At 41.1% G+C, this 23,406-nt stretch overlaps 1 protein-coding gene across 3 annotated transcripts in view; it reads left to right on the top strand.

Annotated features, from left to right (window-relative positions):
• SLC4A8 (solute carrier family 4 member 8) overlaps positions 1 to 21,585 on the top strand; it is a 146,682-nt gene extending 125,097 nt beyond the window's left edge. For all 3 annotated transcript variants that reach the window (XM_023556485.2, XM_064284206.1, XM_023556489.2), the window contains 5 exons: positions 3,982 to 4,155; positions 5,782 to 5,919; positions 9,036 to 9,127; positions 13,086 to 13,181; positions 14,807 to 21,585. In XM_023556485.2, the coding sequence (XP_023412253.1) occupies positions 3,982 to 4,155; positions 5,782 to 5,919; positions 9,036 to 9,127; positions 13,086 to 13,181; positions 14,807 to 14,819 (513 nt within the window). In that variant the 3' untranslated portion in view covers positions 14,820 to 21,585. The remainder of the gene's footprint in view (positions 1 to 3,981; positions 4,156 to 5,781; positions 5,920 to 9,035; positions 9,128 to 13,085; positions 13,182 to 14,806) is intronic.
• The last annotated feature ends 1,821 nt before the right edge of the window (positions 21,586 to 23,406 follow it).

The following is a 23,406-nucleotide window of genomic DNA, read 5'->3' as shown; positions in this document are numbered from 1 at the left end:
GTGAGGCCCATGTGTATAGTCACTGTTTATGTTGGTGAAAAAGGTATTTCTGATGAAGAAGTCATTGGTCTTGCAAAATTCAATTATTTGATCTCTGGCATCGTTTCTATCACCAAGGCCATATTTCCCAACTACCAATCCTTCTTCTTTGTCTCCAGCTTTCACATTCCAATCATCAGTAATTACCGATACAACCTGATTGCATGTTTGATCAATTTCAGACTGCAGAAGTTGGTAAAAATCTTTAATTTCTTCATCTTTGGCCTTAGTGATTGGTGTGTAAATTTGAATACTAGTTGTATTAATTGGTCTTCCTTGTAGGCATGTAGATATTTTCCTATCACTGACAGCATTGTACTTCAGGATAGATCTTGAAATGTTTTTTCTGATGATGAACACAACACCATTCCTCTTTAATTTCTCATTCCTGGCATAGCAGACCATATGATTGTCTGATTCAAAATGGCCAATTCCAGTTCATTTCAGCTCACTAATGCCTAGGATATTGATGTTTATTTGTTCCATTTCATTTTTGATGATTTCCTATTTTCCTAGATTCATACTACATACATTTCATGTTCCTATTATTAATGGATGTTTGCAGCTGTTTCTTCTCATTTTGAGTTGTGCCACATCAGCAAATGAAGGTCCCAAAAGCTTGACTCCATTAATGTCATTAAGGTCAGCTCTACTTTGGGAAGGCAGCTCTTGCCCAGTCGTCTTTTGAATTCCTTCCAGTCTCAGGGGCTTATCTTCTGGCACTATATCAGACAATGTTCTGCTGCTATTCATGAAGTTTTCACTGGCTAATTCTTTTCAGAAGTAGACCACAGGGCACTTCTTCCTAGTCTGTCTTAGTCTGGAAGCTCAACTGAAGCCTGTCTGCCATGGGCGACCCTGCTGTTATTTGAATACTGGGGGCATAGCTTCCAGCATCACAGCAACATGCAAGCTTCTACAGTACGACAAACTGACAGTATTATAGTGACATGTGCAAAGACCTGGAGTTAGAAAACCAAAAGGGAAGAATGCGCTTGGCATTTCTCGGTCTGAAAAACTGACCAAAAAATTCAAGCGAAAGTTGCAATATTGAAGGATTCTATGGGGAAAATATTAAGTGATGCAGGAAGCATTAAAAGAAGATGGAAGGAATACACAGAATCACTATACCAAAAAGGATTGGTTGACGTTCAACCTTTTCAGGAGTTAACATATGATCAGGAACCAATCGTTCTAAAGGAAGAAGTCCAGGCTGCATTAAAGGCACTGTCAAAAAACAAAGCTCCAGAAATTGAAGAAATACCAATTGAGATGTTTCAAGAAATGGGTGCAGCACTGGAAGTGCTTGCTCATCTATGCCAAGAAATTTGGAGGACAGCTACCTGGCCAACTAACTGGAAGAGATCTGTATTTATGCCTGTTCTCATGAAAGGTGATCTAACCAAATGCGGAAATTATTGAACAATATCATTAATATCAGAAACCCCAGTGGCATAGTGGTTAAGTGCTACAGCTGCTAACCAAGTGGTCTGTAGTTCGAATCCACCAGGTGCTCCTTGGAAACTCTATGGGGCAGTTCTACTCTGTCTTATAGGGTCGCTATGAGTTGGAATTGACTCAACGGCAGTGGGTTTGGTTTGGTTTTTGAGTTTTATCATTAATATCACACACAAGTAAAATTTTGCCGAAGATCATTCAAAAAGAGCTTCAGGAGTATATCAACAGGGAATTCCCAGAAATTCAAGCGGGATTCAGAAGGGGATGTGGGACCGGGAATATCATTGCTCATGTCAGATGGATCCTGGCTGAAAGCAGAGAATACCAGAAAGATGTTTACCTGTGTTTTATTCACTGTGCAAAGGCATTTGACCTTGTGGATCATAATAAGTTATGGATAACATTGTGAATAATGGGAATGCCAGAAAACTTAACTGTGCTCATGAGGAACCTGTACATAGGTCAAGAGACAGTTGTTTGAATAGAACAAGGGGATACTGTGTGGTTTAAAGTCAGGAAAGGTGTGTGTCATGGTTGTATCTTTTCACCATACTTATTCAATCTGTATGCTGAAAAAAAATCCAAGAAACTGGACTATATGAAGAAGAATAGAGCTTTAGGATTGAAGACTCATTAACAACCTGCAATATGCAGATGATATAACCTTGCTTGCTGAAAGTGAAGAGGACTTGAAGCACTTACTGATGAAGATCAAAGACTACAGCCTTCAGTATGAAGTACACCTCAACATGAGAACAAAAGTCCTCACAACTGGACCAATAAGCCACATTATGATAAATGGAGAAAAAATTGAAGTTATCAAGGATTTCATTTTACTTGAAACCACAATCAACACTCATGGAAGCAGCAATCAAGAAATCAAAAGATGCATTGCATTGGGCAAATCTGCTACAAGAGACCTCTTTAAAGTGTTGAAAAGTGAAGACTTCCTCTTGAAAATTAAGGTGCACCTGACTCAAGCCATGGTGTTTTCAATCACCAAATATGCATGTGGAAGCTGGATGATGAATAAGGAAGACCAAGGAAGAATTGACGCCTCTGAATGGTGGTGTTGGTGAAGAATATTGAATATACCATGGACCGCCAAAAGAACAAACAAACCTGTCTTGGAAGAAGTACGACTAGAATGCTCCTTAGAAGCAAGGATGGCAAGACTACATCTCACATACTTTGGACGTGTTATCAGCAGGGATTAGTCCCTGGGGAAGGACAGGGCCAGCGAAAGTAGAGGGCCAGCGAAAAAGAGGAAGACCCTGAATGAAATGGATTGACACAGTGGCTGCAACAATGGGCTCAAGGATAGCAGTGATTGTGAGGATGGCACAGGACCGGGCAGTATTTTGTTCTGTTGTACAGAGGGCCACTATGAGTTGGAATTGATTCTATGGCACCTAACAACAACAACAACAGGAAACTCAGTGCTTTGCTAGGTGCTGGTAAACTTGGATTTGAAAGGTTGCTCAAGAACCAAACTGGCTTCCTCCCCCACAAACGAGACAGTGCTAGTTGTAGTGCTAGGCTAGAGTGTGAGAGTGAGGGTTTAACTTTGGGGTGCGTTGGTAAAGAGACTGGAGGAGTAGTGGAATTTGCTCCAGGTAAGCAGATGTCACTTCCTGTCATACTCTACCTTTCCCCACTTATCAGCTCATCCCTCTTTCCGAGTCCCGTGAACAGAGAAAATTAGGAGCTTGGCACTAATAACTTGAATACCTGAGATGATAATTTAGCTTCTTTTATTGCTGACTAGTCTGTTTTTGTTTTTCTTATACCTTGACTTCTAATATGACCTTGAGAAGCTTGTTTAACTTCTGTGTGTCTCTGTATTCCTTTTTATAATATAAGGATGGTCAGATTTTCTATATCCAGAATGTTAGGAGGTTTCATCTGATCTTTTTACTACAAATAATCAATGAAGAGCTCCCAAATGCTGAAAGAATAAGTATAATATTTGGTTTCGATAATAAGAAGAAAGATGCAATTGGCTTATTTTGTTTTCATTACTCCCTGAGAAAGATCTCTCTCAGGGTCACAGTATAAGATAGGAGAAAGAGCTTTGAACATAAAATTAGGAAAAAAACAAAAAACAAAAAACAATTAAACCTGTTGCTGTCAAGTCAATTTCTACTCATAGCAACCCTATAGGACAGAGTAGAACTGCCCCTATAGGGTTTCCAAAAAGCGGCTGGTGGATTTGAACTGCCAACCTTGTGGTTAGCAGCCAAATGCTTAACCACTGCACCATCAGGGCCCAAGAATTAGGAAAAGTGGATGAAAATATTGACTCTGCCACTTACCAACCTTGGCCAAATTACTTGATCCCAGCAAGACTCAGTTTCCATTTCTGTTCAGTGGAAGTAGCATTACTGCCTTTCAGAGCAGGTGATAGAATAGATGTGAATGGGTCTAATCAGGCTTCTGACTGAAGAAGGCTCCTAATAATACATGTTGGTTCCCCACTTTCAGTTCTTTGACCGTCTGAAGCTCTTTGGGATGCCTGCGAAACACCAGCCAGACTTTATCTACCTGCGTCATGTACCACTACGTAAAGTGCACCTCTTCACACTGATCCAGCTGACCTGCCTTGTCCTGCTCTGGGCCATCAAGGCCTCTCCAGCTGCCATTGTCTTTCCAATGATGGTGAGGTTTTTGATTATTGTTTTGGTCTTTGCAGCAGCAACGGCAGCATTTTCTTTGGGATCTGAAGGTCTGGATGCAGACATGTAGCAGTTTGCCATGTTTATTTTTCAAGGCTACCGGATTTTTTCGTAGTGACTCTAACATGGAGAGGAGTCTTCATGTTTGCAATAATTTGCATATTACTTCAAAACAATTTAGCTTCAATTGAGGATTTATTGCAATCAGAAGTGTCTAAAGTGGTGAAGATGCCCTTTTTAAGTCACTGGGAGAGAGGGAGTTAGTGTTGAGAAGTGACTGGGACATCATTATCTCTTTTCTACCTGAAACAAAGGCTTTGAAAAGGTGACCAGGGAAGCTGAACTGTGTGTGGTCCAATAGGTGACAGACAAGCTGCTTCCTAAAACCCAGGATGATGATGAAATTCTTGATGCTGTCCTCTGTAATTTACCTGTGTCTTAAGGTTGCTGAGAATTCAACGGGCTATTTGAAAGTTACCCTAAAGAGGGTCTCTAGGGAGACATGTCAGTGAGGGTTATGTTTGTTTGTTTAGGTACTTCTTGAACTCTGTTTTACTAGGAGAATATTAAAGAGCGAGGAATCTGGAGGGGAGTTTCTTTTTCCTTAATCCCTCAAATCCACACGCTACCGATGGGTTTCTCAATTTTGTCAGAATACATGAAGGGCTCTACATTTGGGTATTATGTTCAGGGACTGAGTGTTTGGTTAAAGAATTAGCAAGTTCCTGGGCACGCGTGGAAGGGATCCTACCAAGTTTGGATTTATTAGGAAAGTAGTCATTAAAATTAGGGAGAAATATGATTGAATTTCATAAGCCTGATTTGCCTCATTCCTTGTCCAGCCACCAGGTGTAGCTGGTGAACACCAGTGAATCCCAGCAGGTCATTCTGTGGTTATTCTTGGTTCCCCTTCAACTAAAACGGTCCTCATGGGAAGAAAGTGCAGTAGCAGTTGAAACACCCTGGACCTGTCATAAAGACAGATCCCCTTTATTGAAGAAATCAGCTGTCAGATTTTAGGCAAGTCACTTTCTCTCCCTTGGCCTCAGTGTCCTCATCTATGAAATGAACATCAGGCAAGGCCAGAGGGCAGAGACAAAAACCACTAGTGATGCATGATGCAGGCACAAAGCAAGGGCTTTTTTTTTTTTTTTCTTGAGGGAGGGGAAGAATAAACAAGCAAAGGAACAGAGGGAATAAAGATGATTCTTCAAGGTTCCCTCATCCTGTGACAAGGCGTGCTTGGGCTGGGCAAGGCATACCAGGGCAATACTCCTATAGAGGCTCTTCACCCCAGTACTGCCCTGTAGCCCTTCCTGCTGAACCCAAGCTTAGGGGAAGGCAGATGTTAGGTTGTCTAGCAAATTGTGGGTTTCTCATCTCGCTGAGGGAATTAAATTAGCTTCTAAGTTGCAGGGTCGTTATGATGACAGTTAAATAAAATACTGTATTAAAACATTTACCTCAGAGGGCATTCAATAAATGGCAACTACTATAATTATTATGAATTTGATGTTGCTTGGAATGTTCTAGTCTACTGTGAAAATAAGGCTTTTCTCTAAATCCTGGAAGGAAATTGACCTCTTTAACCTACTTTCTTTTTCTTCAGGTTTTGGCCTTGGTCTTTGTCAGGAAAGTCATGGATCTCTGTTTCTCTAAGCGAGAGCTGAGCTGGTTAGATGATCTCATGCCTGAAAGCAAAAAGAAGAAGTTGGATGATGCCAAAAAGAAGGCCAAGGAGGAAGAGGTCATAGTCCTTGTACCAACTGAACACTTTGAGGCAGCCTCAAATTACAGAACATAGGAAGGGCTACATGAAAAGTCAGCATGTCTGGAATCCCAGCGTTGATGTTTAGGAATTAGGAAGATCACCCCAAAGGTGTTCCCAGCTGAGAAGGGATTAACAGTTCTTTTCCCTGCCTGTCCTTCCTTATCAGATTTGATAACCAGCTGTTTTTTCCATTGTCTGTTGTCTACTCACCAGGTTTACACCTAGATATGAACACAGAATCTGCACTTATTATCAAAGCTGGTGGCTTATGTCTTTCCAAAAGGTTGAATTGGACAAGTATATAAAGCCCATTCTTTTCGGAGAGTATACATTATGTATCTAATTGCAGATGGTGCTGTGGTTTGCATCACGCAAAGATAACTTGCATAGGACTTTTTTGTCCTTTCTCACATCCCAGCACTTGGCATTTTGCCATCCACATCGTGGACCCTCAATAAATGGCCTATACCTGCAAAGAATAGATGTGTAGCAAAATGAAAATAACAGAACAAGAAGTGAATGAGTGGGGAATTGTTTCCAAATACATTTAATGCTGTAATTAATGGCCTTTGAAATGTATTTAAAAAAAAACATTTTTTCTTATATCATGAATTTTAAAAACCATAAAAGCAATGGAAGAAATCTTAAAAGAGAAGATTGATAAATTTACTGCACAAAATGTAAAGCTTTCAGGCACCCAAAAACTCTATAACAATTTTTTAAAAATAACAGACAAGTAGAGACAAGTTAATATCCTTTTCAAATAATTTTTATAAACTAATAACAATAATGCAATAAAAATGACCAATGGATATAGATAATTTACAATAGTTTACAAAAGAAGAAATACAAATGGCTAATTAGCTTATGATAAAAAGTTCATTCCCCTTAATAACCAAAGAAATGAAAATGTAACAAGATCACATTTTTTCTCTTTTCAAATTGCAAAGATTTTTTAAAAGATAAAAATAACCAGTGCTGGCAAGACTGTGATTGAAACGGGCTTTCTCATCCACTGCAAGTGGAAGTATAAGTTGAATAAATCTTTTTAAAGAGAAGTTTAACAGAGTCTTAAAAATGTATATGTCCTTTGGCCCAGTCACTGTAACTTTTGGATTTATTCTAAGGATATAATCAGCAACGTGGACAAAGGATTTTAATTATGGTGTTATACAAAATAACAACAAAAAAAGGGAAATTTTAGTAAATATATTACGGTGGAATATTGTACAACAATCTAAAAATCAAATTTTAAAGAGTACTTAATGATATATGAAGATGTTTATGGCATTGTATGTGAAAAACATACAGGATGGAAAATGGAATATGTAGTAAAAATCTCAATTTTGTACACACACACATTAGAAAAAAAAAGGCTAAAATATTTATTGTGGCTCTCTCTGAGTAGTGAGATTGTAAATGTTTTTATTTTCTTCCTTCCGTCCATCTGTTCTCCCTCCCTTTCACAAATATTTACTGAATGCCTACTCTGCTCTGGTCACTGTTCTAGGCTCTGGGAACACAGTAGTGTACAAGATAGACAGAGTCCCTGACCTCATGGAGCTTACATTCTCATAAAGAAGACACATATAAACAAATAATCAACAACTATATATATATGGAGAGAGAGAGCCTTGGTGGTACAGTGGTTAAGACCTTGGCTGCTAACCAGAAGGTCAGCAGTTTGAATCCACTAGCCGCTCCTTGGAAATCCTATGGGGCAGTTCTACTCTGTCCTATAGGGTCACTATGAGTTGGAATCGACTCAATGGCAATGGGTTTGATTTTATACATATACATATATATATGTATATATTAGGTAGGAAACCCTGGTGATGTAGTGGTTAAGTGCTATGGCTGCTAACCAAAAGGTCGGCAGTTCAAATCTGCCAGGCTTTCTTTGGATACTCTACGAGGCAGTTCTACTCTGTCCTATAGGGTCGCTATGAGTCAGTATCGACTTGACGGCACTGGGTTTGGTTTTTTTATATTAGGTAGCAATAAGTTTCAGAAGAAAAATAAAACAGATTAAAGGAATAGAATGGGAGTGAGGAATTATTTTATTTAGGGTAATCAAGGATAACTCCTCTGAGGAGACATCTGAGTAGAGTGAATAAAGTGAGAGCCAAACTATGAGACTATCTGGAAATAAGAACATTCCAAGCCAGAGGAACAGCAAGTGCAAAGATCTCAAAGCAAGAATGAGCTTGGTGGGCTTGAGGAACATTGAGATAGCCAGCATGGCTGGAAGGGAGAAGGGAGACTAATTAGGGAGACTAGTTAGGTGTCACCTATACTTCCAATTGTTTGGGCAAGAGGTAATGGTGAAGGTGGGGGTGGGGTGGTGAATGAGGTTGAATTTGGGACTTATTTTGAAGATAGAACTGACAGGTTTTGCTAATGTATGGGTAGGTATTAGAGACAGAGAGGAAGCAAGGATGATGTCTAGATTTTTGGCGTGAACAATTGGATGAATATTATTAATATTTTAAATATCTTTGTACACTTCTTTGTAATCATTTCCTTTAAATAAGTGGATTTTTTTTTTTTAGGTAAACATTTTATTATGGGACATTTCAAATATATACAAATATAGAAATAAAAGTCAGTATTCGTATTTCTTCAATTGTCTTACTATTTTTAACAATTTGCTTGAATTGGAATCCAAATAAGGTCTATGTTAAGATTGGGTGATATATTTCTTAAATTTCTTAGGTGTTTCTCTCTCTCTGTTCTTCTTCTTGAAGTTCTTTGAACTATAGTATTTCCCACCATTTGAATTTTGCTGAACATGTTCCTTGGTGTTATTTAGCATGTTTCTCTGTCCCCTGTATTTCTAGTAATTTGGTTGTTGAATCTAGAGACTTAATCAGATTTAGATTATTTTTTTTTTCCAATACTATTCCATAGGTACAAATATCTGGTTGTCCCTTTTTACAATGAGTCAAATTTATGAAAGATCATAATTCTACTCTTTTATAATAAATTTGAGAGGAAATTAGGTAGGAATTGTGATGGTAGAAGGAGAACGGGCTGCTGAAGACTTATGGTCTTAACTTTGGTTCAAGATGTAATGTCTTCTTTTCTTCCAGGAGGCTGAGAAAATGTTAGAAATTGGGGGAGACAAGTTCCCCTTAGAGAGCAGAAAGTTATTAAGTAGTCCTGGAAAGAACATCAATTTCAGGTAAAACTTACAAAACACCAAGGAGTTTAGTGTTTTAGTTATATAAATGTTCTGGCTTTGTGATGGGGTGGGGTGGAATCACAAATGCAGTTGCTGGTATAAAGAACCAAATATTCAGCTTTCTACCCTAGCCGTATCCCATTAAAACACCCTTTCCTTTCATGGTTTAACGAATGCCTGCTATGCACCACGTGCTTGGAGTCCCAAGGAGAACAAAGGTAAGGGAGCCGATGTACTGAGCACCTCCTCTGTGCCAGGACTGTGCTAGAAGGCTTACTTATGGTGATCTCATTTAATCTTTACAAAAACCTTCTGATATAAGTCTCATTATCTACATTTGTTCAAGTGAGAAGCTGAGGCTTGGAGGATTTTAGGTAATTAGCTCAAGAACATAAATCTGCTAAGTAGAAAAATTAAGATTTAAACCCTAATCTTTTTACTTCTCAAACCAGTGCCCTTTTGCCCTACTCTGCCACCTTCCAAAGATGAATAGGGTGTGATCTTTGTTCCCATGTTTGAGCAAGCCTTTGGGGATGGGTAGAGACAGCCCATTCCAGCTTGATTCATGACATCAGTAGTCCTGGGAAGGAGCCCTGGTGCCACAGTGGTTACAGTAAGTAACTATAGTAAGTACAGTAAGCTCCTAACCAAAAGGCCGGCAGTTTGAACCCACCACCTGCTCTGTAGGAGAAAGATATGACAGTCCCTTCAATAAAGATTACAGCCTTGGAAACCGTATGGGGCAGTTCTACTCTGTCCTGTATGGTACTGGGAGTAGGAATCAACTCAATGGCAATGGGTTTTGGGTCTTACAGTCTTGGGAGCCAAGGAGGAACTGAACTGGAATCACAGAAATTTCTTATTTCTGCTAGTGATTTTAGCCCTTTTTTCCGCTAAACCTCTTGCTCACCACAAATCACAGGAAGCTAAATTGGTCCATTTGTGGTTTCACTCTTGGTATCTTATTTCCACCTTGGAAGAAGTATACACAGGTTATAAGAAGTCCAAAGTTTGAGAGGGAGCAAAGAAGGAAGAGAGCAGGATCTAGGTCATCTAGATCCTAGATAATTTACTGCTGAATTATTAAATTGATTGTGGTTTATACTGAGGGAGAAATCAAGAGGTCTATTCTTTGATCCTTAGTAAACTTTCTACAAATTATTATTGCAGGATCCATAGGGCCTGAATTCTGTGGCAGCAAAGTAGAAATAGTGTACCTTCTCCAGCAGGAGGCTGGCTCCTTTCTGAGCCTTTTTACAAGGAGACAGTCTAGCTCATAGAAAGTTTCAAAATACTCTGGGGCTCTAGGAGACCAAGGACCTGGATTCCAGGTCTTGATTGTCCACTTACTAGTGTTTAACCTTGAACAGTCACTTAGGCCTGCAAGCTTTGGTTTCTTCACCTTTAAAGTGAAGATACTAATATTTTCTATTGCTGTGATCATTCAGATAAAATATTGTGAAAATGCTTTATAAACTACAAAAGAAAAAGGATTGGCAATTGTCATGGATTGAATTGTGCCCCCCAAAAATATGTATATCAGTTTGGCTAGGCCATGATTTTGTGATTGTCTACCGTTTTGTCATCTGATGTGATTTTCCTATGTGTTGTAAATCCTACCTTTATGATGTTAATGAGGTGGCATAGGTGGCAGTTATGTTAATGAGGCAGGACTCAGTCTAGAAGATTGGATAGTCTTGAGCCAATCTCTTTTGAGATATAAAAGACAGAAGTGAGCAGAGAGACAGAGGGACCTCATACCACCAAGAAAGCAGTGCCAGGAGCAGAGCGTGTCCTTTGGACCCAAGGTTCCTGCAGGGAGAAGCTCCTGTCCAGGGGAAGATTGATGAGAAGGACCTTCCCTCAGAGCTGACACAGAGAGAAAGCCTTCTCCTGGAGCTGATGCCCTAAATTTGGACTTCTAGCCTACTAGACCTTGAAAAAATAAATTTCTCTTTGTTAAAGCTATCCACCTGTGGTATTTCTGTTATAGCAGCACAGATGACTAAAATAGAATTTGGTTCCAAGAGAGTAGGGTGCTGCTCTAAGAGATACCTAAAATGTGGAAGTAGTTTTGAAACTGAATGGATAGAAGAATGAGAAGGAAGTGAGGAGAACTGCTAACACTGGAGAAGGCACAGATGGTGAGAAACAGCAGCAGAGGACCAGCTGCAGCAGAGCCAGGAGACCAGTGCAACAGGGCACCGGAACTGACCCACAGAGTGAGAGAGCTGAGTGCCTGTGCTCAGGAGGCTTCCTGGCAGAGGGTGCCTCTCGGCACTTATCAGTGGAGCTTGCCAACCCCTGGAGCAGGAGAGCTGAGTGTCTTCCAGCTGAAGTTTACTGATGGAGTGGGGTCCCTTTAGGCACTTACCAGTAGAGCTACAAAGCTTTGGACCACTTGCCCCAGCAGAGCAGATGTAGGCGATGAGGCCTGAGGGCCAAGAGGCCACGAAACCAGGAAACAGAAGCTGAAGAGACAAGAAACACAGGAAGCCAAGCTGCCTCAGTCTCAAAGGGTATGGCCATGACCTCTGGGGTTTCAAAGGGTGGAGCCATGGCCTCTGGTGTTTCTAAGGGTGGATTTGCTACTCAGATGTAATAGGAGAATGGTGCATCTAAAGCCAAGGGAGCAGAGTTGCTGTCTCAGTGGACCTGGAAGGTGGAGCTGACATCCAGGGCCAAAGGGCCCCCACTCAGAATCTGGAGAGTGTAGCTAATACCTAGAGTCTGGAGGGCAGCGCTATTGTGTAAATTGTCTCAGAGAACAGAAGATTGTTTTCAAAGCCTTGAAGGCTAATGTAATATGTTTTGCTGACTTGCTTGGTGCCTGTTATCCCTTCTTTCCCTCCAGTTTCTTCTATTTGGAATGGAAATGTTTAGCTTATGCCTGTTCTGCCATTGTACCTTTGGAAGCAGATAACTTGTATTCTAGGTTTCACGGATGAAGAGGAATTTTTGGATTTTGGACTTGGAGTTTTAAGATTTTTGCTATGATATGATGGGGTGAATATGTTTTACATGTGGCAAGGACATGAATTTTGGGGGGCCAGAGGGTGGAATGTCATGAATAGAATTGTGTCCCCCAAAAATATGTATATCAATTTGGCTAGGCCATGATCGTGTGATTGTCCACCATTTTGTCATCTGATGGGGTTTTCCTCTATGTTGTAAATCCTACCTCTATGATGTTAATGAGGTGGGATAGGCGGCAGTTATGTTAGTGAGGCAGGACTCAATCTACAAGACTGGATTGTGTCTTGAGCCAATCTCTTTTGAGATATAAAAGAAAGTAGGGAGCAGAGAGACAGGAGGACCTCATTACCACCATGAAAGCAGTGCTGGGAGCAAAGCATGTCCTTTGGACCCTGGGTTCCTGTGCGGAGAAGCTCCTAATCTAGGGGAAGATTGATAAGGACTTTCCTTCAGAGCTAACAGAGGGAGAAAGCCTTCCCCTGGAGCTGATGCCCTGAATTTGTACTTCTAGCCTATTAGACCTTGAGGAAATAAATTTCTCTTTGTTAATACCATCCACTTGTGGTATTTTTATTAATAGCAGCACTAGATAACTAAGACAGCCATGTAAGTAAGAAAATGAATAAATAGTGCTTAGCACCATGCCTGGCACATAGCTCTCATCAAGTGGTAGCTCCTGTTGGCCTCATTGTGTCATCATCAGCATCCCTAGAGGGGCCCTTTGGAGGAGTGCAAAAATGTGGAGACAGGGCCAGCTACTACCCGACACACTAGCCCAGCCCTTGCGCCACCTCGTGGGCCACCTTTCCTCTTGCCATTCTGACCTCAGTGGCTCCATCTGGTCCTTAGCACTCCTAAGAGCTGTTAGCTGGGCTCCTTCAGACCTGATCTTTCCCCTTCTGGTGGGGTGGTGGTCATTACAGATTGAAATACGTACTTTATTTGTATGCCTCACAATTACTATCCTAAACATTGATTTCAGATGTGACCCCTCTGAGATTAATATTTCTGATGAAATGCCTAAAACCACAGTCTGGAAAGCTCTCAGTATGAATTCTGGAAATACAAAGGAAAAGAGGTAAGGAGAACTGTAATTGCTGATTTTCTGTTTATTTCTAGCTTTTAAGAATGGCAACTATATTGAAGGCAAAATATTTTTTAGTAGTAGTAAAAGTGAAGTTGTCTAATAAATAGCTTCCAGGACTGCACCTAACCCTGTGGGAGCAGATCTAAGCCTGAGAATAGTACAGATGTTTTGTAACTAGTTGAATAAACCAAAAACCAAACACATTGCTATCGAATCGATTCTGACTCTCAGTGACCCTATAGGACAGAGTAGAACTGCCCCATAGGGTTTCCAAGGATCACCTGATGGATTCGAACTGCTGACCTTTTAGTTAGCAGCCATAGCTCTTAACCAGTATGCCACCAGGGTTTCTTAACTAGTCAAATAGACTGTTTTAAGACACAGGTCAAAAGTCAGGATGGAATCATTATGAGATGTAAATTTGCTTTATCTATTTAGTTTCATTAATCCTCCCTGGGTGATGCAAACTGTTAAGCACTTGACTGCTAGCAGAAAAGTTGGCAGTTCAAACTCACCCAGAGGCTCCTTGGAAGACAGGACTGGCGATCTGCTTCCAAAAGGTTACAGCCTTGAAAACCCTGTGGAGCACAGTTCTACTCTGACACACATGGTATTGCCGTAAGTTGGATGAATCCTTTAGTGGGGTCCCTTCCTAAAAGATGGGGTTGGGAGTAGGAGGGGAACAGAGAGAAACGAGAAGGCTCTCCAGCCCTGTTAGCATCTAACAACAACAGCAATTCTCCTAGTTTCCATTTCAAAATCTGTAGGGCAGCTCTCTGGTTATTGCAACCATACAAATTGGAATATTGCTAAAATATTTGAATAGTGTTTCTAGTATTGATACAGACTTTAACTTATTTAACTTGTTTCATAAGGGGATTATTGCCAAGCAAGGATTTGAAATATTAAATTGTAACTGCTTTCTTATTTTGGAAACTAAATTCTGTGTATCATTTGCCAATAGAATAAATAAATTTTAATCAGATTAATGAAGAAAATGGAAGGACTTGAGGCATCTTTGCCTACATTGAATTAGGCTGTGCACCCAAATTACTTGAGTAAGTTCAAACACTGTTTAAAAGTTTAAGTAGTCAGATAACTGAAGGCAAAATCTGAGGCCTTATTAAAGGCAACCTTTCTAGTTTAAAATAAAAAAAGCAGTAGGCTAGGAATCAGGGGACCTGCTCTTGCTATTATTCCATATATAACCTGGCGGGCCACTATCACTGGCACTTGGCTTGCTCAACTATAAAATGGGGATAATAATAACTAACTGGCTCACTCATAAAGCTGTTCTGAGGAGAAACTGAAATGTTTTGAAAAGGCACAGCCACCTGTGGGTTGTAGTGGTGGGGTTATTTCTTCATCGAATGGGTTAAAATAAATCTGTGCTGACTGTGAGTGAAATATAGAATCTTGTTTCCTTCAGAGGAAAATCCAAGCAGCTGTTGAAATGTATAGCACACATGGTTATTTTTAGTTGAGAACTAGTCTACTTGTAAATGAACTTAAAATATAGCCAGATCCAAATTGTGGTGACATCTTCAAAGTATTTTGTTAAAAGCAGGAATGAATCATGTGTTCCCTTTTTGTCTAATTGTAACACTTTTATTCAGTCTCTTTAACTAAGAGTCTTTGCTGGGATGGAAGTTCTGGTTAAAGAGAAGATGGCGACTCTCTCAGAGAAGAAGCAAGGCCAGACCTGGCCCTGTCCTTGGTCATGTCCAAGCCATGCTGAAACATTCAGTTATTCTTGGTGTGCATCGGAGGGCATTCAGCTATCCCCATACCAGCAGCCAATCACCAGGTGTGAACGTGGAAGCAGAAGACCACCTCCTGTTGGTACTTCTCCTTCTCTTCCTCCTCTTTCTCTTTAGGACTGCCACCATTGAAGACCCAGCTTCCCATTTTCCAGACATTTTCTCTGAAATTCTCTGCCGGCATTTCGAGCCATATGGATTCATTCCACCACTGAGGATTCCTTTGGTGGGATCCCTTCCTAAAAGATGGGGTCAGGGAGTAGGAGGAGAAAGAGACAGAAAAGAGAAGGCTTTCCAGTTCTGTTAGCATCTGAAGAATCCTAGGTAGTTCTGGGCCTTGGTTTGATTGCCTACACTGGGGTGAGCTGGTCAGACTGAGAGGTTGTCAGGAGGCTCAGCTACTAGGAGGGTCAGCAATCTGAACATCGGCAGCCTCCACCATTGCAGCTGGGAAGATGGCTCTGACCCAGGTTCGTCTTCGTTACTCCCCAGCAGGAGCCTGCATAACTCTATGAGAACCTTGGAAGATGAAAGAGCCTAGAGGGACATTGGAGTTGTTTGCCTTAGACGGAAAAAGGCTCAGGGGAAAATCAATAATGATAAATGAGGATGAGCACCTTCTCTCAGTTTTCATTGAGGATGGAGTAAGAGAATGAGCTTGAATTTCTACAGAAAGAATTAGTATAGGCACCAGGAAGGACTTTCTAGCCTGAAGATTTGTGATAGTGTCTGTTTTCTACATACCTGGGATAGGTTTGATAAGAGTTGTTTGTGAGTGGAAAGGTGGGATGAGGTGTTATTTTGGCCATTTTGTGGAAACTTTTGATGTCTTTCTGCTGTCCCTGGAGGACACATTCTGATTCCATTCCTTGAGAGATCCAAGTGCTTATGTGATGTCTCCTTAGCTGCCTTAGTAGTGAACCATTATCAGCTCAATGGACCAAAACCACCTTTGGCCATGTGGTTTCTTCATCATCATGGATTTCTGTTGGTTGACAAATGTTCTGGCTCTCAGATGTAAAAACCACACTGGGAAATGAACCGTAAGTGGTGAAATTAATTTTGATATTTAGTTTAAAACCATAGGTTTTTCTTCTCTTCTGTGTTACAATGGATGGCAAGAGTTTGGGTTCCAGTACATTTAGATGTTCCTTTCCCTTGTGCACAGAATGTGACTAGCAAGCACCTTGGCACCCAGGAGATTCCATCACATTAGTTTTCCATCCTGGGAAACCTTCGTACAGTGGGAAGTTCCCCAGTGTGCTTTCCTTTAATAGGAGAAGAGTGTTGTGTCTCTGCCTCACCGTCACCCCAAACCAGTTGCTGTCAAGTCAGACTCATGGACACCCCATGTGTGTCACAGTAGAACTGTGCTCTGTAGGGTTTGCAGTGGCTGATTTTTAGGAAGTAGATTTACCAGGCCTTTCTTTCAAGGTGCCTCTGAGTAGACTCAAACCTCCAACCTTTTGGTTGGTAAATAGCTGAGCACATTAACCTTTTGCACCACCCAGGAACTCCACCAGCACCCCACCCATTCCTTATCCATTATTTTGTTTATAATCAATTCCTCCCTTCCTTCTCTTCAGTGTCCCTTCTCTTTCACCCTTTGCATTTGGGAAAAAGGGAAATTTCCCTGGGTGCCTACTTTAGGGACTTTTTTGCTATTCTCAAGTGTAGATTTTTGTTTAGAACAGAAAAATAACCTGGAGGTTTAGTTTTAAAAAATTAACATTGAATTAATTGAAGTTACAAACCCCCAAAACAATGATTTCTTATGCTTTTAAATTTTAACTTATGAGTCTCATTGTACTGTTTAGTATTCTAGCAAATCTTAGCACTTAATGTCTTCAAACAGTTTAAACTGCTTTGATAAATCTATTTGATTTTCTTTTTTTTAATCCTTAGATTACCTGACTTAACTAAACAAAACCTTCCTGAGTACTTAAATTCTTGTAAACCTAATGCGCTGAACTTATGAAAGACAGCAAAATTTAGGTTCTCTTGATTGTTCTAATACTGTGTATAAGCTTAGTAAGATTTCGATTTAAAATTACAATTAATAATTTTTAAATTACAATTGTAAATTAATTATACATTTTAAAATTATAATTACATGATTAATCTGACATGCCAAATTTCCTTAAAAGTTGTAATTAATATACCAAATATACTCATATTATTTCTAAACTTAGCACAAACATATTAATACTGTAGGTTTGATTAGCTTAGTATCTGTATATAATTCTAGATCTACTCAGAGCTAAAGATGCTTACCCTCAAAAAATTTTTGAAATTTCCTTCCCAGTAATTTTTTTAATGGACTTTTCAGCTTGCCAAGGTGTCTTTATCAGACTTATTGGCTGGCATGTGACTGGATCCTTGTCTGACAGTGATAGGACGTACTGGACCCCACCTATGTGGCTGTATCAACCCCCTTCAAATGGAGCAGTCATGTCTTCTGGTTATACATAACTAATTTCTCCTTCTACTCATGGAGGAATTCAATCTCTACCCAGTTGGCTATACCACTTAATTGAATTTTGCATTTCTTAGACTCTTAAAATATATTAATGTATTCTGGTCTTACTCTGAAGGCCTTTGATGTTGAAGGAATCTTGCATTTCTTTCAGGTTTCCCTATCTCATAGGGCTCCAATTATTTTAATACAGAGATGATTTTCAAAATATTTAACAACTGGTACAGGGCAGACACCAATCACTCAGAACGGATGCCTGCTGTAAACAAGCAGTATGTATGACTTTACTGGTGCCTGTTGGCTGAACATCATGCTGCTTCCAAGTATTAAAATTATATCCCCTTGAATTTTGAGTATTGCTTCAGATAGGTCTGACCACTAGTCAAAAGGCTGTTTTAGGGACAGTCTCAGCTTCCCTTCATATGGTGCAGACAGGACCAGGCATGTTTCTTTGAACTGTCTAGGCATTAAAGTCTTTGTAAGCCAAGGTTTCACAATTCATCCCTTGAGGATAAATGTAATAATTGTACCCATTTACCTACCTAATTTTGAAAAATGAAAAAGGCAGCCTGTCAGTAGGAAGAGCTTTCTTTTCTTGACTTTCAACTGTTCCTCTCTGGCTGCTTCCTTGAGCTTGCCTCCTTTTTTATCATCTTTGTTCCAGGAAAGCATCCCTGCTTTGTTCTCCATCTTGCCCCTCCCATCTTTTCCTGCCACCCTTTCTGTAGGGAGGTTGGTGACTGCTTCACCTGTTTCCCTAGTCTCAGCATGCTATAAGGAATGTAACAGGGAAGAGTTCAACACGCAACAACCCCAGGTAACAATCACCCAGAAAAATGCCCCTCCTAAGACACTGATGTCTCATGATGCCTTTTATACTCTAGGCTTTGTGAGAGAGGGAACTTGTCTTTGTTAACTCCATGCAGTGCAGTTACAGGACCACATGTGCACTTCTGAGTCCGTCCCAAGCCAAATCCTCCTAGGTGACTGCGCCTCAGGCATGATAGCTATTGTGAAAGGTGATGACAACTCTCTTAGGCCACTTCATTTTTCCCCAATAATAACCACTTCATTTCTGCCAGATCTCAGTGGTAGGAACTATTTCCTACTCTTAACTCTGTCCTCTTTCCCAACTCCTGTCAAACACATAACCCCAGCTTTGGCTGCCTCCTTGCTCAGGTCTGTGGATGGTGAGCATCATGGCAGAGTCAGGCTAAGCAGTGTTTGGGGTAGGAAATTGGGAGTGGAGGTGAAGAAGCCACAGTGTTTGTACATGTGTGTGGTACGTGTGTGTGTGCATGTGTGTTTACCAACAAATGAGAGTGTATCCATAAGATTTCATCGCTACTGTTAAAAAGACTTTATGCACGTAGCTGTGGGTGACTCCAAAAATATGTCATTCTTTCATCTAGGGAACTTCCAGCTCAGATTTCTCTGGTAGAATAGCTTGAGGACAAACATAGGCAGATTAATCAAAGAAAAAAAAAAAAGAAAGAAGTAGAAATAGGTGTTTAAATGGAAAATTAAGGAAAAACTGACTTAGGGGTAGAAGACAAAGTAGGTAGGTAGGTGATTTCCATGCCCATATATGCTTGGGTCAGAGAACTGTCTGCTTCTTTTATGAGGAGACAGTTTCAGAAAAGTTTAAGTAGGACGATGCCCTGATAGGCTGGTGGTGTGGAGGAGGAAGGGAGGGAGGCCAGAAATTTAAGAAAGTGATGCAAGTAGAATGTTGGTTCTAAGGGGAAAGAACTGGAGCTGCTAAGTGAGTGAGTTACTTCCTTGTCCATGACTTTTAGGGAAGGGTTGGTATACAGAAGGTGAAGACCAGCAAAAATACACTGTGAAATTGTCAAATATGTTTGGTTGCATAAGGTGCAGGCTGGCTCTTTGTGGCTAAATAGCTGGTATTTCAGGCTTCTGGTGACAGGATTGTCAGATCCGATCTTTACTACATACAGCTTCTATCTTCATCTCCTTATTCATAGAAACTTGCCTTTAGGTTAGAGGGAGAGTGAACCATCTACTCCAAAAGACACTGTGAGTAGTGGCTGCTTCCCTTTGTTTGGGGTGTGACTGGATTTTAAATTAGCCATAAATGTTTTTCAAGGAGCGCCTGGTGGAATCAAACTGCCCACCTTTTTGGTTAGTAGCCAGTAAGCTCTTAACCACTATGCACCAGGATTTCCGATAAAAATCTGTTATGTGCTAAGTCCAGACTTGATTGATGCCTCAGGCTGTGATGGTCATGACCTTCATAAGGCCCTGGTTTGGGGAATCTGTATTTTCTGGGTGATCGGAAAAGACAGTCCCCAGTTCTATTTTATTTTCTACCCACTCAGCAATCCAGCCTTTCTTCTTAGTAGAGGAGTCAGAAATTTGCCCTGTATCTTCTCTGTTGATTTCGATGTCCATGTTCTGAGTCTTCCAGTTCTCCTGAAACATAAGACAAGGCTTAGCCCCAGGGCCCCTGGATTTCCTTTCCTAGCATCAGAAACACTATCCAGTTAGTTTTCGCTGCCACTTAATCAGCTTCTCTAAATTCCTTCCTGTGCAAGGGAGTCAGTACCCCCTTCTAGGATTTTAAACAGCCGTCTTTGCCAATTTGTTAGTGAATTTTGTCCGGGTTTCTCAGGTTGCCATGCCACATCCTAGCAGGACATTCAGGAACTTCATGTGCATTGAATGTTTTCAGCCTTCTTGACTTTATTTTGGTTGTACCTGTCAGGGCTCCCATGAGGTAGAAATCCTTTGCAGAGGCCCTGGCTGGCCAAATGAGACATCATCCAAGTTCCTTTCCCTTTTAATACCTCAGCTTTTTCAAGCACCTTTTGCTCCTCTACTTTCTGCCTTTTCCTCAGTCTTTCAAGTTCTCCTTGGAGGGGAGAAGTTATTGGTGAGAGGTTCTAAAAACCACAACTAGTTAAGGGTGACAACAACAGTAAGAAGCTTGGATGGCTCTGGGATTTCTCAGAAAAGGGGCTTCCTGGTTATTTTCCTTATTTAGAGTGAGGAACTAAGGATCCTCAAGCCCTCAGGCTCATCCATATTTCACTGTAAACAGAAAAAGCCAAATAGAAATGATTTTTTTCTACGAAATCTGTTCTTTATGGTTCTTGTAGTTATAGACAATGGGCAGTTGACTCAGCTACCATTTCTTCACCAGAAGGGAGGGGACTTTTCATAGCCAAAGGAGGTGTGAAGTAGCTACATCACCGCTTGAAGTGTGAAAAGAGGGAGTATTTCGTGAATCTTTTCAATAGGAAAATTTGGAAAGTGAAATGATTCATCCATAGGCATAATCCTTTTAGGGAATTCTGTGCTCAGAGGAAATGGAATGGTTTCTGATCCTTCTAAAAAGAAAAGAAATAGCATTTTGTTAATCTTATTCCACTTTCAGCATTGGAGGATACAGAACATTTTTTCTAGCTGATGGCATTAATATTTCCATAGAGAGGGAATGAGAGCCCTCCCACAACACTTTTCCAAGCCCAGCAGAAACCAGCAGAGCTTGGGCTTCTCTTAGCAGGTTTGCAATTGACTCCAGTGTACTTGCAGATTTTTCACATGTGCAATAATGTTGGAAACAGAAGCAACAAACGGAATGTGCAATTACTTCTTTTGGAAAAGAGGCCAAAATCCTCCACCCCCCTCCTTTCTCCCATATTCAACCTTCCAGTGTGATAAGCCTCCCTCTTGTTTATCAGTGTCTGTCTGTCTGTCCATCTGACCGATCAGATATTATGGCTGCCCTTCTAAGCTAATGATGTCAGGTGGAGAGCAGAGTTGTCCCCACAGAAGAGGACAACTTGAGGTGCTGGTACATTTCCCTTGTTTTCTATGTTCTTCTTTCTAGTAGGTCTCATGTAGAGATGGAGATATTTTTGTTTTAGAGATTCCAAAGTATATATTTTTAGTGTAAGAAATGTACCCTCTCCACACTCCATAGTGTAAATAGAATCAAGACAAATGTATCCTTGTGATAATCCCATAGCAGTCTGAGGTAGGAACAGGAGTCCTTTTGCTCATCACGAAGTCTCCTGGTCCGTGTCTGTAATCCAGGGCAGGTGACTGTGATGCTGCATCTTGTAGAACTCTGCCTGCCCCACCTTCATGTGCTCACCTCAACAGGTGAAAAATAAAGTCTGTATGAACTGTTCACACCTGCAGTGTTCTTTGTCTGAGACCAAATCAAGGGGCTGAGCAGTGGAACCATGGTCCCTTGCCAATGCTGACCAATTTCAGCAGTGAAAGAAGATTGGGGAAAGAAATGTGGTGTCTGCTGAGAGAGAGTGCCTTAAGAGGGAAGTGCACACCTTGTGTGGATCCTGAACAGAGTCCTTGGGGCAGAAGAATGGAAAGGAGGCGACAAGGACCCTTTCTTCAGGGACCACTTAGATTTATGGGGAGGAACAGGATCGAATGAAAAGAAATCCCATTTGGGAGATACAACCAGGTAGATGAGAACAACTGCTACTGTTTAGGGACTATGTCTGCCAGGAAATCCAGATTTTAAAATCTGCTGTCACTCCAGGGTGGGTTGGGTGTGTGTGTGACGGGGGGAGGCTCCATTTCTCTTCCTCTCAAATCCCACTGTTGGAGGGTTGGAGAGAAGGGAAAGAAGGAAGTGATGCAGTAAGAGTCAAGATGCCAGTGAGGAGGTGAAAGAGGAGGGAAGGGGATGAGCCAAACAGCAAGCTTTATTGTGTGACATTAGACAGGCATCAACTGAAAGCATTCTGAACACTATAACATAATGTATTTTATTAAGTGAGAGCCAGTACAAGCTGGGCTAACAGTCTGTAGACAAAGAACTCACTAACCCTGAGGGCTTTTGCTGTCTTTCAGCTATTTTTTAAAACACCCAACAGCGTACGTATTATGCCACTTTGTCACACACAGACATGCTTAAATTGCATTGAGTAGTGGGTAGTTTATGGGAAGGCTACTCATGCAGGGATTGGAGCCCGTTCTGCTGCCTTGAGCTGCAGGGAGGGCATTTATCATCTCCCACCCAGAGGACTTGCCTCAGGGTTGTTGAGGATTCCATTAATTAGTACATGAAAGTGCTTAGTTAGGATAGTGCCTGACACATGGTAAGCAATAGTAAGTAACAGGGAATCTGGAGGTAGGTGGTTCCTGGGTTGGTTAATTCAGCAGCAGTCACATAGGGCTCTGGTGAACTTCTCTGCAGTCCTTTAGGTTCTCCCCTTATAGTCACAATATGGCTCCCAAAGCTCCAGGTATCACATCAGTCAGCACAACTTTGAAATGCAGGAAAGAGCATTTCTCCAGCTTCTCTCTCTCTTTAAAGGGGAAACTTTCCCAGAAGGTCTCCCCTTCAACCATGTCATTGGTCAGAACTGGCTCATATACCCATCTCTAAATTAGCTTGGATCAATTAGGCTTTATCCTCTGTGGCTGGGCCCATCTTCCTTGATCGTATTGCTGCCCAATACCTGTATGAAATCAGTATTCTGTTAGCAAGAAAGAGAGTCCGAGTTGCTATTGCCTAAATATCCAAAAGTGTCTACCAAAGAACCCTGGAGAATCTAAACAGTGGAGCCAGGCTGCAGAAAGCCGCGAACCTCAGCGGCAGGAACCTCAGGAGACCAACGAGGAGCTTTTGCTGAAGGTCAGGGGCTCTCCCCCGTGACTTTACCTTAGAGTCACTTGAGGAGATGTTTAGCCTGCTAATGCCTGGGCCCCACCCTACACTAGTTAAATAGAATCTCTGAGGGGTGGGCGCAGGCACCAGTACGGGTTCATTGCTCTCCAGATGATTGTTAAGTGCAGGCAGGGTTAATATCAGTTGCTATAGTGTTTCACCTTTGCCTTGACTCAGCTCTTCTGGGTAGCTTTACTTCCAGCCAGCTTATTCTCACCCTTCACTCTGTAAATGTTCTTTTTCTATATTATAGCTCTTCTGCAATGTCAGTTTCTCTTTGCCTTGCCTATCCCAGGTTTAACCACCTCCAGA

Source organism: Loxodonta africana, chromosome 4 (assembly GCF_030014295.1).
Source record: "Loxodonta africana isolate mLoxAfr1 chromosome 4, mLoxAfr1.hap2, whole genome shotgun sequence".
In the NCBI taxonomy this organism is placed as follows: Eukaryota; Metazoa; Chordata; class Mammalia; order Proboscidea; family Elephantidae; genus Loxodonta; species Loxodonta africana.
The sequence above is the reverse complement of the archived record's forward strand: the minus strand, read 5'-3'. Positions and strand labels throughout refer to the sequence as shown.